Source organism: Dendropsophus ebraccatus, chromosome 15 (genome assembly GCF_027789765.1).
Source record: "Dendropsophus ebraccatus isolate aDenEbr1 chromosome 15, aDenEbr1.pat, whole genome shotgun sequence".
NCBI lineage: Eukaryota > Metazoa > Chordata > Amphibia > Anura > Hylidae > Dendropsophus > Dendropsophus ebraccatus.
This window is the reverse complement of record NC_091468.1, coordinates 26,555,168-26,571,188: the sequence shown is the minus strand read 5'-3', so window position 1 is coordinate 26,571,188 and position 16,021 is coordinate 26,555,168. Positions and strand designations below refer to the sequence as shown.

Below are 16,021 nucleotides of genomic sequence, written 5' to 3'. Positions count from 1 at the left end.
TCCTGCCTCCCTGTAGCATGCTGGGGCTTGCAGTTCCTGAGACCCTCAGTTCTATCCCAGCTGAGCAGAGGAGGGGCCTGCAGCAACCCACGTGGGGGCAGCGTGCTATGCTATGTGTGCGCATTTCCTTATACGAGCTAGTTACCTAGCTATAAAAATGTACTGATGGTGGCCATTTTATTGTAGCTCATTGTAGAATTACTTTATGGGCAGGTCTCCGGAAAGATGGCCGCTTCAGCTGTAAGCAATATTTCTGGCCACAGTTCGTTCTCTGAGCATAGGCTACACGCCTAGTACGACATGTAGGCGGGGTGATTGCGTCACGTCGGAGGCGCGGCCTGCTCGGGAAGCGCCTCCCTCGATCGCTGTGCGCATGCTCCGTCCTTAAACACGTGGCTACGATCGGAGCGGAGCAATGGCGGCAGCGGGCGGCGTGTATGAGCCGCTCCCCCCTCCCTGCGCCTTCTCGCCGAGGAGCCGGGACCTGCTCGCCCTCTCCGGTGTGGATGGGAGGATACAGGTGTGGGACACCCGCGGGGCCGGGCTGAGGAGAGAGTACGTGCCCTCCGCGCACCTCAGCGCCACCTGTACGTGTCTGGCCTGGGCGCCGGCCCGGGGGATCCAGGTGAGGACTGCGGGACCAGGGCTGTGCTTCTGGGGGGGCCGGGGACACCGAGGACGGCTCCGGGGCTGCGGCCGTACCGGGATGTGCGTGTCACGTGCAACACGTGTGTGCGGCCCGGGCACGTCCAGAACACGTGTGTGCGGTACCGCAACCTGTCAGCTGTGATCACGTGTGCGGCATACGGAGGAGAGCCCCTGTGGGGTGCAATCATGTCAGGGGTGCAGAATAGATGTTACCCCCTCACTGTGGACATGTCACATGACTGGGGACCCCCGTATTATACGTCATAGCCTCCAGATCCCACAGGTGACCTGATCACACCTATGCATCCCATAAATCCTGGTACAGGGGGCGCTGGTGACCTCATCACACCTATACATCCCATAAATCCTGGTACAGGGGGCGCTGGTGACCTGATCACACCTATACATCCCAGAAATCCTGGTACAGGGGGCGCTGGTGACCTGATCACACTTATACATCCCATAAATCCTGGTACAGGGGGCGCTGGTGACCTGATCACACCTATACATCCCATAAATCCTGGTACAGGGGGCGCTGGTGACCTGATCACACCTATACATCCCATAAATCCTGGTACAGGGGGCGCTTGTGACATGATCACACCTATACATCCCATAAATCCTGGTACAGGGGGCGCTGGTGACCTGATCACACTTATGCATCCCATAAATCCTGGTAAAGGGGACACTGGTGACCTGATCACACCTATACATCCCATAAATCCTGGTAAAGGGCACGCTGGTGACCTGATCACACCTATACATCCCAGAAATCCTGGTACAGGGGGCGCTGGTGACCTGATCACACCTATACATCCCAGAAATCTTGGTACAGGGGGCGCTGGTGACCTGATCACACTTATACATCCTATAAATCCTGGTACAGGGGGCGCTGGTGACCTGATCACACCTATACATCCCAGAAATCCTGGCATAGGGGGTGCTGGTGACCTGATTACACTTTATACATCCCATAAATCCTGGCATAGGGGGCACTGGTGACCCCCCCCAGGCTCAGCACCAATTACAGCGCCAACTGCGCCAGTTGTGTCTCAGGCTACATGGCAAGTGTCACAGCCTGGTATCAGATGGTCGGTGCACAAGGACGGTTGGATGGTGAGAGGGCACACTGCCAGGTGATAGGAGGAGGGTGAGAGGGCACACTGCCGGGTGATAGGAGGAGGGTGAGAGGGCACACTGCTGGGTGATAGGAGGATGTGAGGATGGTTAGGGGGTCACACTACTGTATAATGGAGGTCTGTGAGGATGGTAAATGGGCACACTGCTGGGTGATAGGAGGATGGCGAGGGGGGCATACTTTCCGGGTGATGAGTAGGTCTGTGAAGATGGTGATAGGAGGATGGTGATGGAGGAGGTCAAGTGGATGGTCAGGGGGGAACACTGCTGGGTGACGGAGGTAGTCTATGTGGATGGTCAGGGGGGCACACTGCTGGATGACGGAGGTCTGTGAGATTGCTCTAGGTCACATCAAGGCTTTAGCTGTCCGGGTATGATGGGAGTTGTAGTTTTGCAGCATCTGGAGGGCTGTGAGTGACACCACTAGTCTAGCAGGATGCAGCTGTGTGATTGGTGATGTCTGTATGGTTGGGTGGGGATTGGCTACTGGGTGATGGGGACATCTGTAGATGGCGTCACCTCAGGAACACTGATGTATGACTGTGGGACAGTGTCCTGTGGCCTCAGGAGGGGGCTCTATCGCCTCAGCTGTGATCTCATCATCTCCATTAGGGAAGTGATATCAGAAGTAACACAAGGAAGACCCCCAGCGGCCAATCAGATGACACAGCTTCTGGATCCCTCTGCGTTGATCGGCTTGCACCTTATTGGACACATTTCCTTACACCCCTGTCTGATGTCCTCTACTTGCCATTTGCAATCATGCATCCTGCTGGTTTGTCTGTCTGGAGTCCTGGATGTTTGGCTCACACAGGATGGTCACTGGGGATGAGCGCACCTCGTGGATGCTCCCATCCAATCCTGCATTTCATTACCAGTAACTGAGTTGGATGCCGCCGTAGGGAGTTCTGGGAAACATGTAACCCTAATGGTCACCATTGTAGCAGAACTTCACCTAAATCTCGGGTCTGTTCTGTTTTTGTCCTAGGCAGAGCACATACATGCGGGTGTCTATGTAGTGTGGTTATTGTAGCTAGTTATTATAGGAGTTTCCCCCCAGGATAGCTGAAGATTGGTTATTATAGAAGTTGCTGCTCCCCAGGATATCCGGAGATTTGTTATTACAGTATTTTCATGGACGTTCTAGCTTGCCCTTTCCTAACCCCATTTCTCTCCCCTTCCTCTAGGAGGCGCACCAGAAAAAGCGCAGAAAATCAGAGACTGCAAATAAAGATGAACAGTACGACCTCCTCACCATCGGCACGGCCACCGGCACCATATTGTTGTACAGTATCGTCAAAGGGGAATTACAGAGCAAACTGGTGGGTGTCCTCTGATCCTCCTCTCAGGACTGATATAGTAATAGAAGTGTCCCCCAATCCTCCTTTCAGGGCTAATGTAGTAGCATGGGTGTCCCCCAATCCTCCTTTCAGGGCTAATGTAGTAGCATGGGTGTCCCCCAATCCTCCTTTCAGGGCTGATATAGTAGCATGGGTGTCCCCCAATCCTCCTTTCAGGGCTGATATAGTAGCATGGGTGTCCCCCAATCCTCCTTTCAGGGCTGATATAGTAGCATGGGTGTCCCCCAATCCTCCTTTCAGGGCTGATATAGTAGCATGGGTGTCCCCCAATCCTCCTTTCAGGGCTGATATAGTAGCATGGGTGTCCCCCAATCCTCCTTTCAGGGCTGATATAGTAGCATGGGTGTCCCACAATCCTCCTTTCAGGGCTGATATAGTAACATAGGTGTACCCCATTAATCCGAGGGGGCGCATTTGGATTCTGCACTTCTGTCCCCCTCCTATAGACACCATATTATAATAACCCTTACACTTCTTCCTGCAGGACGGCGGCCATGACAGAAAGGTGACCTGCATTCGGTGGCATCAGGATAACGGTTGCTTGTATAGTTCTTCAGAGGACAAACACATTGTGGAATGGAACACACAGACCTACAAAGTAAAATGGTGAGCAAGACACACAGGTAGCAGTCACACCTGTCCAATCACATGGAGAAAGCACTAACAATAACTTCTGTTGCCTGAGATGTGCTAAACTTTTCCTAAAAATTTCAAACTAGAGTGATTTGCAACATGTTGTAAATCAGCACTGTGGGCGGAGCCTCCTGTGATGACACAAGTAATGGTTTCGCTCTATTCTGAATAGCAATGAAGCGATCTCCACTTGGCTGTCTGAGTACGTCTCTCCCCTGCCTATCACAGGGCGCCATGTTTCTTCCTGAGGATTTACTGACAGTTCTCTCGTTTGTTCTTATCCCCAAAGCAAATGGAAAGGCGACAACAGCAGCGTCAGCAGTTTGTGTATAAGTCCAGACGGGAAAATGTTGCTGTCAGCAGGACGGACGATCAAACTGTGGGATCTGGAAACCAAAGAAGTCACCAGGGTAAGTGCCTGCCTCGGATGTGTAGGGGCGGGTGCCATGATGCTGTGTATACCAGTATGTATGGTTATTGGAAATGACTCTTATATGTCCGAGGGTTCCTAAAATGTCCTAAGCTTTTGTGGCTCTAGATTGGCGCTGGTGTTAGGGGAGGAGGAGTAGTGTCAGGTTCATATAATAGGAAATGAGATCCTGCAGATCCCAGCCATGCAAAACCTCAATTATATAGAAGCCAATCTCCCTCATATTGGGGCGGGATAAGGATCAGCAGCAGGAGGGGGGGGCGTTTCAGAGGATCCGGGGTCAAATATTCTTCCTCTTTCAGCAATTCACAGGTCACTCTACAGCGGTCACCTCGCTAATGTTCATACCGCTCCGATCGGCTGCGGACTCCCAGACGCCTCCTGACACCACCGGCCTATACTTCTTGTCTGGATCTGTTCACGACCGGTTAATAAGTGTATGGTAAGTCTTCTACCTCTTACCTTAACGGGTGTGGATGGCGGCCGCTGTGATGATACCCAATATGTGGTTTCGACTGGCTGAAATCTGTGAAGACAACTTTTCCTTGGCTGTGTCTGAGCGCCGTCTTCATGCTCTATGTATCCATTCTGTAATGCAGGATACATGCGGGGTCCTGCTAGCAGCTAGTATTTCATGGAGATGCTGCAGCCCCCTGGTTATATATTAGCCATCCATGTAAATAGCAATGTGTAACACACAGGCACAGTCCTCCCCAGAATGGTCTGCCTCTTCTCTAGAGCTCAGGGGTGATATCACCCCTCTATTGTTTATGTGCATAGACTAAAATAAAGCATGCGCCCAGGAATGCAACAAGCCATTTAATTATATAATGGAGGTTTTTCCATTTCTAAAACTTTAACTCAAAGTTTTCAAGATCTTTGCTTTATCAGCGGATGAGTCACTTCTTGTATACATCCAGAATGTGACCGTGCATGCTCTGTGAGCTAAACAGTGCGAAGTGCAAGTTGCCAAAATGCAAAATTGCTGATTTTTTGTTTTTTGTCATATAAAATCCAGAAAAATTGTAATAAGTGATCAAAAAGTTGCATATATGCAAGTAAGGTACTAATAGAAAGCAGATAACCAAAGTAGAAAATATGCCGCCATTCACTAAGGGCTATGGCTGAATTGCCTATGGGGTGCTCCTTCTACGTAGATATATGCATAATTCAATGTACAAGAAAGGAAGATGAGGGCACTCACCCATTCGTGGCAAAATTCTTCTTTATTCATAAGATGTGCAATTTAAAAGTCCATAAAGACATCTCTCATGCGGGCAGACGCCATACCACCTTTACGGCGTGTACATGATGGCCATTTCGTGTGCATGCGCGCTTCAACGGATCCGGGGGAAAGAGGTGTGTTTTTCTGGGCACAGCGCCACTCTACTGTATCTCTTCAGCTTGCTCTGCCCTTGATACAGTCGCAGCCTACGGCGGGGATGCAGACGTTTCCGAGCTCTCCCCATGTATGAGAAGACCGTAGAGTCTCCAGTCTTCCAACGTTTTTCAGCACCTACCCTATAAAACACCTGGCGTATAAGACGACCCCTTACTTTTGAGTTGATTTTCCTGGGCTAAAAAGTCTTATACACAGGAAAATACTGTGTGTATGTATGTATGTATGTAATATATATATGTTTTTTTTTTTTTTTATAAAGTCCTGCAGCACTCCTCAAATGAAAAACAGATGGTGCCAAGCGGTTAGCACAAGGGACCAATCGTGCAAAATGTATAAAAAATAGAAAACCGCAGCACTCCAGATAAATTCAAAAAACTGTGGTATTTATTTTCACCCAAAAACTTGCGACGTTTCGCTCTCACTGAGAGCTTTATCAAGCTTGATAAAGCTCTCAGTGAGAGCGAAACGTCGCAAGTTTTTGGGTGAAAATAAATACCACAGTTTTTTGAATTTATCTGCAGTGCTGCGGTTTTCTATTTTTTATATAATATATATATTATATATATAAAATTTATTTTAGTTTTGCTGCATATTTTATGGAAAAAGTCTTCCATTGCAAAGTACAATTGGTGTTGCAAGCAATGAGGGTTCATATGGGTCTGTAGGTGAAAAAATGCAATGCTGTGGCCTTTTAACCCCTTAAAGGGAACCTGTCACCCCCCGTGCCATGGTGACAGGCTCCCGACCCCCCGTTAGAGCCCCCTATACTTAATACCGCCGGGTCCCGCTTCTGGATCCGGTCGGGTGATGAAGATCTCAGCCGCTGCAGCCCGGTGCGCGCGCTGAGAGATGAGTCCAACGCTCATAGAGAATGACGGAGCGCTGGACTCTCCTGTCATTCTCTATGGGTGTTGGACTCATCTCTCAGCGCGCGCGCCGGGCTGCAGCGGCTGAGATCTCCGCCACCCGACCACCTCCAGAAGCGGGACCCGGTGGGATTAGGTAAGTATAGGGGGCTCTAACGGGGGGTCGGGAGCCTGTCACCCCGGCACGGGGGGTGACAGGTTCCCTTTAAGGACAGAGCCTGAAATGGCCTTAAGGATCGGGCCAATTGTACCTTTTGCGTTTTCCCTTTTTCCTCCTCTCCTTCTAAGGCCCATAACTTTTATTTTCCACCTACAGGGCCATGTGAGGTCTTGTTTTTTTTTTTTTTAGTAACGTGTACTTTGTAATAGTATCTTTCAGTCTGCCATAAAATGAATGTAAGAACCCCCAAAATATTGTTTATGGGGTGAATTTGGGTAAAAAAAATGCAATTCCGCAAATTTTTGTTGGGGGGGTTCCATGTCTTTGTAATTAACTTCACGGTAAAACTGACATCTTTTTTTTCCTTTATTCTATAGGTCAGTCTGAACACAGCGATATGCATAGTTTTACTAGGTTTTAATAGTTTACTAGGTTTTCTAATGTTTTCTAATGTTTTACTATTTTTATTAGCAGTAAAACTTTTTTTGTTTGCAAATAGGTGTATTTAAAATGGCCCTATTGTGACTCTTATAGCACTTTTATTTTTTTCACCTACGGGGTCTTATGGGGCATCATTGTTTGTGCCATGATCTCTAGTTTTTATTAAAAAAAAAAATCTAAATCTGACATTGATTTTATATAAAAAAAAATTTATACATAAAATGTCATTTAAAAAAAAATCTGCAGGTTTTTTTCTTTACAGCTTTTTGTTTACGCCGTTCACCATGCGGGAATAGTATTTTTATTTTCGGAAGATTACGCACGCTACGGTATATTATATGTTAATTAACTTTATTACTTTTATGTATAAAATGGGAAGGGGTGATTTTCACTTGTATTGGGTGGCTTTGGGACATTTTTTAAAAACTTTTATTTATTTAAGCGATCAGTAAGTGACGGGAAATGCTCCTGTCACACTTAAACGCCATGGCCCGCCATTAACGGTCAGGGCCTGGCTGCAGATAGCAGTTGGTCCTCACCTGCTATGGAGCGAGCTCAGCTCTTGAGCCCGCTCTATAGCCCGGGACCGTGGCAGGGAGCACATTTACGTCCTGCGCCAAGGCCCAGGCTGCGGGGGCGTCAATGTACGCCTGTGGTCGTTAAGGGGTTAAACATGAGGAGGAAAAGGCAAAAGTGAAAGTTGGTCTTACCTGAAGAGATTAAAGTTGTATGAAATTCCCAGTGTCTTTCCTTTGGTGCAGCAATTCTCTGAATAAATTGTGTATTTTAGGCAGGTCAGGAGTGAAAAGAAAGAGAAGAGTGCGGTCCTCTCCTTCACCCTCACAGAATCTCCCGTTTCTGTAGACCTGGCACCAGCCAACAGCAAAGAGGAGGTAAGATCCCAGCTACTTGTCAGTCAGTGCGGTCACAGTCTCTGCTATCCACCTTCTCAGGGCTGTCGCTCCGTACAGTCTCTGTGTGTTCTTGTGATAGCCAGATCACTGTGTGGGCTCTACTGAGTTGGCATATCTCACTGTGGTATGCTGATATCAAACATCCCACCACATGCCGTACCCGCCCTGGGGGTGTGAATAGAGCTATACTACAGTATTGTTCTCTACTTCACTGTTTAGTACGTATACATGACTGTGTGATTCTGGTTGCAGCCCCTGAAGCTGGCTGTCGTCTGCAGGGATGGTCAGTTGCACTTATTTGAACATATACTGAATGGGTAAGTGACCTATATGAGCTGTATATAGCTGTTTTACCATACTGGTGTCTGAACTATGTCTGTGACCTGGCCTCTCCTGTTAGGGCTCCTCACTTCCTGCACAGGTTGCTGTATGTCTCCTTTCTCTGCCCCTCCTGTAATACAAGACTGATACTTTGATACTTTATTACCAGATATCAGATATTACCCCATAGTTTATCCCCTTGGCCTCACTCTTGCCCCTCTGCTCTAGTGTCCATGGGTTTCGATGGCAGTTGCTGTGATGATCCCCAAATATGTGGTTTCATCTCACTGAGTGTTACGTGAGGACGACATTTCCTTGGCTGTGTCTGAGCTCTGCCATTATCCCATTGATGCTCCATATATGCTTCAGCTTTCCCAGACTCCTGAAAAGTGCCGCTAAAAAGTTTTGTAGATATGATTGCTGAGATTTTTATTTTTTTCCCCCCATCGTAGGACTCACAAGAAACCTCTCGCTCCCACTTGTACAATACAGATAGCAACGCCAGGCAGCGATGAGGATTCCACGCCAAAGCCGGTGCCCATCCACTCTGCTGGCTTCTGCCCAGACAAGCAATCTGTGGTGCTCTATTATGGCAGCACTATGCAGCCCCTCATGGAGAAAGTGGTATGTTATATAGGGAGACCCTTACAGTTCATAAGTTTTAATAAGTCCCCTTGCACAAGTCTGTAGACCACTATCCGCATACTGCACACAGTATTGTATTCTATGGGCCAGTGCACATGACTCGCACTGGGTTCTTAGTTGTGTGCTTGCTAGAACAGATCACTACAACTGCACAGTGTACTGACTTTGCTGCAATAAGTGGTGCGGAAATTAATAATACAGCCTATATAGAGTACCATATGTTATAACTCCTGGTCTGTTCCATTCTGAAGGTCTTGAAGACAGAAGAGCCTCACATATGCTTAATCCGAGATGTCCAGAAGACGCTGACACTCAGGAAAGAAATGGCGGTGACCAAGGTGAGTTACCCCTACCCTCCTGCATCAGTAATTGTTGCTGAGAAATATAAAATCGAAGTGTTGGATCTTCATTATCCAGCAAAACTATAACTCCCAGAATGCCCTGGCAGGCTTCAGCAAGCTGGGGGTTGTAGCTTTGCAGTTTGTAGAACATGTCTGTAGCTTATGTATTCCTCCCAGGATGATATCAGTAGCTTTCTTCATAGAGTTGATGAACGCTAGCTTCTGCTGCTTTGGGTCCTGCAGTGGCTGATAACAGAACAGTGGATTATACAATCCCTTCAGCTGGACTCCAAATTGATGGAAACAGTAGTTTGTCTCTTTAAAGTGGATACTAACATTGATTTGTAGCTTACAGCTCAACCCTCCTGCGCTGCCGCACTGTGCAGAATGTCAGCTGTGATGATATGAAGAGAACGGTTTCGCATCTTCCCTGATATGTGGTGATGTGTCATCTCTTGGCTGTCTGAGCTCACAATCTGCCCAGGGGGGGTGGCCATTAGATACCAGTAACATGTCTAGGGATCTGGATTCTAACAAATCTGCTTTTCTAACAGGTGAAAACTCCAGTTGTCAAGGAAGCAGAAACCAAGGTTCTTGTCCCTGGAATCCCAGGCCACAGTGCGGCGGTAACGTCCTTGTCGTCCAAATCACAGAGGAGAGAAGGGAAGCGAAAGCCTGGTGACAAGGAGGTGAGCTAGTTGTACAAAGACTAGTATAGGAATCTAACACTGTACTGATCCTGAGTTACATCCTGTATTATACTCCAGAGCTGCACTCGCTATTCTGCTGGTGGAGTCACTGTGTACATACATTACATTACTTATCCTGTACTGATCCTGAGTTACATCCTGTATTATACCTCAGAGCTGCACTCACTATTCTGCTGGTGGGGTCACTGTGTACATTACTTATCCTGAGTTTCATCCTGTCTTTTACGCAAAAAGCAGGAACTTCTGATAGATTTCAGCTTTGCAGTAGTGTGAATGCCGCTCTGGAGTAAAACCTGGGTTACATCCTTTTGTACCACAGCACATCTTGGGCTCAGCTATGATGATCTCAGTCTGGTTTCGCTTGTGTCTGAAATCTGGTGAAGACGCTTCTCTTGGCTGGCTGAGCAGAGCTGTGGATGTGCTGTGGGGTCCCTGTCCCCTGGTTTTGCGTTACACTGTGGCCTTATGTATAGTATTAGACCCGGATGAGCGATTTATAATTCTGTATATATATATTAATCCATGTAGGAACGCTCCTCTGATCATCATCTTGTTTCCTGCAGGTCAGCATTGAAGACAGACTTGGTGCTATGGACATCGACCTTCCTAAAGTCCCCACCAAGAGCGGCCTGCCGCAGACAGACAACTTCTCTGTGCTGCTTGTTCAGGGTCTGGAGAGCAATGATGCCAGCATCTTAAATGTAAGGATGGTGCTGAGCGTGGCCGTGTGACTCCGCTCTGGTCTTGTACAGATTCTTATACCACGCGTTATTGTCCTTCACAGAAAGTCCTGCAGACCAAGAACGAGACTTTGATCAAAAAGACGGTGGCAAGGATACCGGTGTACTCTGTCATACCACTGGTGCATGAGGTAAGAGTGGGATCTGTACATGGAATAAAAACATGGCCACTTCTAGGGACTATAAGTTTAATAGTTCTCTCTGAGAGCAGAACTTCCTCTCAAGATGTTATAAGCGTTTCATCCTTTTCATCCCCTCTGCTTGCTGGCAGTAGATAGAGGCCAAAAACTGCACACACCTGGTACTTTTCACAGAGCTGAGGGTTTTTTATCTGGTCAAGAAAATCTTATAGTAACTTTAACTGTCTCTTGGGAAAAACAAAAACACTTTTGGTATCTTTTTTGTAAGTTTTTAAACCAATGGTTAGAGGTCTACAGAGCCCAGCTCCTGCAGTCACATGGGTCAAACTGCGCACTTTTGTGTAGTGTGACTTGTCAAATTTTTTTTTTTTTGTAACATGCTGTAAACTATGGGCAGCACAAATCTCTTTTCCTGGTGGTCTGTTGTATTGTATCTGCCAAGGTAAAATAAGTAGAATGAGAGTCTGATCTAATGGCACATGCTTTTTATTTTTCAGCTAACGAAAAGATTACAGGGACATCCCAATAAGTAAGTTCTGGTTACTTTTGTATGAAGACAGTTGCACTTTTGCAGTAATCTTGCCTCCTGGCGATCTGCTCCTTTCACTATGTAACACCTGAGAGCAGTACACACAGTACTCTCCTGAAATACTCTGTGCTGCTGGGGACCCTGCCTTTTCCACTGTGTAACTTTAACCCCCTCCCCCCATATGTAGATAAGCATTCTGCTTCTTTCATTATTCACTATGTAACTCAAACAAGATACACTACTTTTCCAGTTCTGCAGGGGGTGCGGCTGCTTCCACTATGTAACTGACCTCCCTATAGATAAGCACTCTGCCCCTGAAATGCTCTGTACTACTGTGGGGACCCCGCTGCTTTCAGTATTTACTGTTAAGCAAACTTCTTTCCTGAATTCTTTGTGCTGCTGTGGGACACTATTTTTTTTTTCTCTTGCATTTACCTGTCTGTCTTGGTTTTGCAGTGCGATCTTAATGGTGCGTTGGATAAAGGCAGTTCTGGTGCATCACGCGTCCTACCTGTCCACTGTACGTATCACATCTCCTTACAGTGTAACTTAGTAATGGTTAGGAAGTCCTGGTATATGTCCTGACAACTCTGGTTTGTTCCGTCCTGCAGCTACCAGACTTGGTGCCTCAGTTGGGCTCGCTCTATCAGCTCATGGAGACGCGGGTGAAGACCCTCCAGAAGATGTCACGTCTGAATGGAAAGCTATATCTTCTTATCACACAGGTGAGGGCTACGGAGGACAATGGGGGATTATACATTCATTCGGAGGATGTATTGTTTCAACTCTATATTGTAGGTCTATCATAAGCAAATGGCTGATGGCAGGGAGCAGTACATTGTATTAAAGGGGTTCCCTAGAAATACATGAATGCTTTTCTCCAGAAACAGCACCATTCCCATTCACCATTTTTCTTTTTTCTTTTTTTTTTTTTTTTACTTTTTGTGCAGTATATCTGCTCCGTTTGAAGTTGAATACCGCACAATATTGATGATATATGAGGCGCTGTCTTTGGAACACGGCTAAGTACCTTTAATCCTGGACAACACCTTTTTTAAAGTCTGCCTCTCCCCAGCCTAATAGAAGGGCTGCAAGATACTGAAATAGGCTCCAGGACCTGTGCAGAATGTCGGCTGTGATGATCTGAAGAGAACGGTTTCGCATCTTCCCTGATATTCAATGATGTGTCATCTCTTGGCTGTCTGAGCTCACAGTCTGCACAGGGTCTGGGGCAGCAGGTATTTGGCCCCTCAGGAACCCGAACTGGGATGATGATGTTGACCTGAGAGATGGTCTGCGGGAAGTACATAGTGTTTATAGTGCTGTGATCAGGGCGCTGATGTACGTGTCCCACTAGGTGCTGATTTCTCATGTTGCAATTCCCTTTCTTCCCTGTAGGTGACGTCAGCAGAGATCTCGCAGAGGATAAGAGTCAATCAGGAGGCAAAGTTGGTGTATGAGGAAGGTAAGAACCTGTGATGTGCTACTATAGGGAAAATAACTGTGTTCTCTAAACTGGCTTGTCTGCTGTGCTGCAGGTTATTGGGTAACTTGTAATGTCCCCTCTGCACACCCCGTCCTCCTAGTATAATGGGGTCAGTGCTTGTCTTGGCTTTCAACACTAATATACATTATGTGATGGGAGGAGAATTACAGAAATGTTAGTAGCCCGCATTGTTTTACATTGATGCCTAGCTCTGTTTGTTGTAGACCTTAACTTATTACCGGGGTTAAGGAATCTTGTTTTATATTGCAGAATCTTCAGACAATGAGTCCGGAGATGAGGAACACAACACAGACTCAGACGTAAGTACCAGTGTGTGGAACTACAACAGCCAGCATTCTGGAGCTTTGCATGCTGTCCAATCTGCTCTGACTTTTTTTTTCTTCTTTATAGAAGATATAGCTATAATTCATGTTTCAAACTGCTGACAATGGAAAGGTACCACCAGTCTTCTTGTCCTTACAGTGTCAGCACTTTGGAACTTAACTTGCAGCTGACAGATTCCCTCGAGAGCTGAGGGAAATAGGGTGGTGAGGGGGGAAATCTAGATTAGTCAAGTCTAGTAATGGTAAGCTGCAGATAGGTGTAGGCCTTGTGAGGTAATACTTATACATATTTCATACCTATTGAATTTATTGCAGTTATTTCATAAAATTATAATGGGCTATATGGCAGCGCTCTTTAACCTGTGGCTCTCATGGGAGTTGTAGTTTTGCAGTCACTGTTAAGGCAAAGATTGGAGAACATTTATATGCAAATGATTGATCTACAGGCCACTGTTTCCATAAGTAATGATTCATATCCCCCAGCCGTAGATGTATGTACCAAAGGCTTTCACTAGGTTACTGTAGGTTTCTATTGTGACCAGTCTCAAGTCCTGACCAAATTTTCTCTCATTAGGATAACTGGGAAGAGGGTGAGGAAGAAGAGGATGAAGCTGAAGAGTCTGAGGAGGAGAATTCAGAGGAAGAGATGAATGTGGACAAAGTTAATGGTGATTCAGACGCTGATCTTGGAAATGAAAGTGAAGAAGAATAAGAAGTTGTCCCATGTGGCGGTGGGCAATGGCGCTGTGGTGCCCAATCTTCTCTGTGCAGACTGTGTACGCAGCTGTGTTGGGGGAAACTGGTGTCAGGATCGGGACCTAGCGCCACCAGAATGTTCCTATAACCGTGTCTGCCTTTCTGAGAACCTCCGCCCTCCACGTTCTCCGGGTCTTCTCAACAACTAGTCACAACGTCCGCAGATGTTTTATGTTTTGGAATAAATTTCCACCTTCCATCACTTGTTAATTTTTTTTATTTTTTTTCCCCCCCTTAACTTTGGGTCTTACATAATAGACAGGAGACGCATATTCAGTGGCGGCAGCGTGAGTGTTTTTTCTATTTTTTTTTTTTTTGTGACACAAACCACTTCTGATAAGAAAATCAGAAACATTTCAGAGTGATCGATGGCGGCCATGGCACGGACGAATCAGAGCAGACTAGTATAAGACTGCATGTGGTTCTGGCGCCAATCACAGGTTGAGACGTTCAAATCGTATAATCATTTCTCGCCAATAAAATATTTTTTATGATTTCGCTTTTTTTAAAACCGGATCCGAACATAATTCCACTTTTTTTGTTTGTTTTTATTTTAATAAGACAAAAGTTTTCTCAACTTCTGGAACCTTGTTTTTTCGAGGGTTAAGTTCACTTTTAAGCGGCTTCGGGCTGCGACGCTTGCTAACCGGTATAATGTACAGTATATTTGTCTATAAATGAAGATGTTAATGGCAGGTTAATATCGCCACCTTTGTAAAGTGAATAAAAAAATATATAGTTCTCCTTTACCCCCCGGGTATGTTCTGGTATTGTGTGCAGCATTTATACAACTTTAGGGCAACAATCCACAGGTGATCTTCAAACCATAAACCCTGTACAAAGAAGTTCTGTACCTTTCCAGTTTGCTCTGTGGAACATATCTGCATTGCATTCACAATGGCTGTTATTGAGCGAGGGCTTTCCTACAATTATAACTAGTTTGGGCAATGCTCTGTGAGCATTCCCAGACTCATTGCTGATTTATTGTAGCACACAGGATTGATGTGTTATGCAAATGTATCCTTAGGCTGAGATAGTATAGCAGGCAGAGATCATGAAGATGGTGGCCTGAGTTATACAGTCATGGCCAAAAGTTTTGAGAAAGATACAAATATTGATTTTTACAAAGTATACTGCTTCAGTTTTTAAAATGGCAATTTGCATATGCTCCAGAATGTTATAAAGAGTGGTCAGCTTAACAGCAATTACTTGCAAAGTTAATATTTGCCTAGAAAACTTTAGAGAACTTTATCCCCCAAAACACATTTCAACGTCATTGCAGCCCTGCCTTAAAAGGACCAGCTAACATCGTTTCAGTAATTGATCTCCAGCCCTGTCCTCATCAACACCCACACCTGTGTTAATGGAACAATCTGTCATGATTAAGTAAGAATGACACTACTGGACACTTTAAAAGGAGTCTGGTGCTTGGCATCATTGTTTCTCTTCTGTTAACCATGGTTATCTCTAAAGAAACACGTGCATTCATCGTTGCACTGCACAAGAATGGCCTAACAGGGAAGAGTATCGCAGCTAGAAAGATTGCACCTCAGTCAACAATCTATCGCATCATCAAGAACTTTAAGGAAGAGGTTCCATTGTTGCCAAAAAGGCTCCAATGCGCCCAAGAAAGACCAGCAAGCGCCAGTACCGTCTCTTAAAAGTAATTCAGCTGCGGGATTGGGCTACCAGCAGTGCAGAGCTTGCACAGGAATGCCAGCAGGCAGGTGTGAGTGTATCTGCACGCACTGTGAGGCGGAGACTCTGGGAGCAAGGCCTGGTTTCAAGGAGGGCAGCAAAGAAGCCACTTCTCTCCAGAAAAAACATCAGGGACAGACTGATATTCTGCAAAAGGTACAGGGAGTGGACTGCTGAGGACTGGGGTAAAGTCATTTTCTCTGATGAATCCTCTTTCCGATTGTTTCGGACATCTGGAAAACAGCTTATTCGGAGAAGACGAGATGAGCGCTACGACCAGTCTTGTCTCATGCCAACTGTGAAGCATCCTGCAACCATT

At 46.2% G+C, this 16,021-nt stretch overlaps 1 protein-coding gene, 2 non-coding genes and 4 pseudogenes across 3 annotated transcripts; all 7 read left to right on the top strand.

Annotated features, from left to right (window-relative positions):
* The first annotated feature begins 369 nt into the window (after positions 1-369).
* Positions 370-14,753, top strand: WDR43 (WD repeat domain 43). The gene is made up of 18 exons (XM_069955291.1): positions 370-625; positions 2,973-3,107; positions 3,631-3,752; positions 4,069-4,189; positions 4,512-4,651; positions 7,869-7,971; positions 8,245-8,309; positions 8,766-8,937; positions 9,210-9,296; positions 9,854-9,988; positions 10,573-10,710; positions 10,794-10,880; positions 11,387-11,418; positions 11,875-11,938; positions 12,030-12,143; positions 12,817-12,883; positions 13,175-13,224; positions 13,823-14,753. Exons 1-18 carry the CDS (start codon positions 416-418, stop codon positions 13,958-13,960), a joined length of 1,980 nt encoding a protein of 659 aa, XP_069811392.1. The 5' UTR covers positions 370-415; the 3' UTR covers positions 13,961-14,753.
* On the top strand, positions 3,908-3,985 carry LOC138774636 (small nucleolar RNA SNORD53/SNORD92). The gene has a single exon (XR_011360349.1). It is a non-coding gene; the product is annotated as a small nucleolar RNA SNORD53/SNORD92 (small nucleolar RNA).
* LOC138774630 (small nucleolar RNA SNORD53/SNORD92) lies at positions 4,693-4,772 on the top strand (annotated as a pseudogene).
* Positions 8,564-8,646, top strand: LOC138774632 (small nucleolar RNA SNORD53/SNORD92; annotated as a pseudogene).
* LOC138774635 (small nucleolar RNA SNORD53/SNORD92) lies at positions 9,691-9,770 on the top strand (annotated as a pseudogene).
* On the top strand, positions 10,342-10,417 carry LOC138774629 (small nucleolar RNA SNORD53/SNORD92). Its single transcript, XR_011360347.1, has one exon. It is a non-coding gene; the product is annotated as a small nucleolar RNA SNORD53/SNORD92 (small nucleolar RNA).
* On the top strand, positions 12,549-12,628 carry LOC138774634 (small nucleolar RNA SNORD53/SNORD92; annotated as a pseudogene).
* Positions 14,754-16,021: the final 1,268 nt, after the last annotated feature.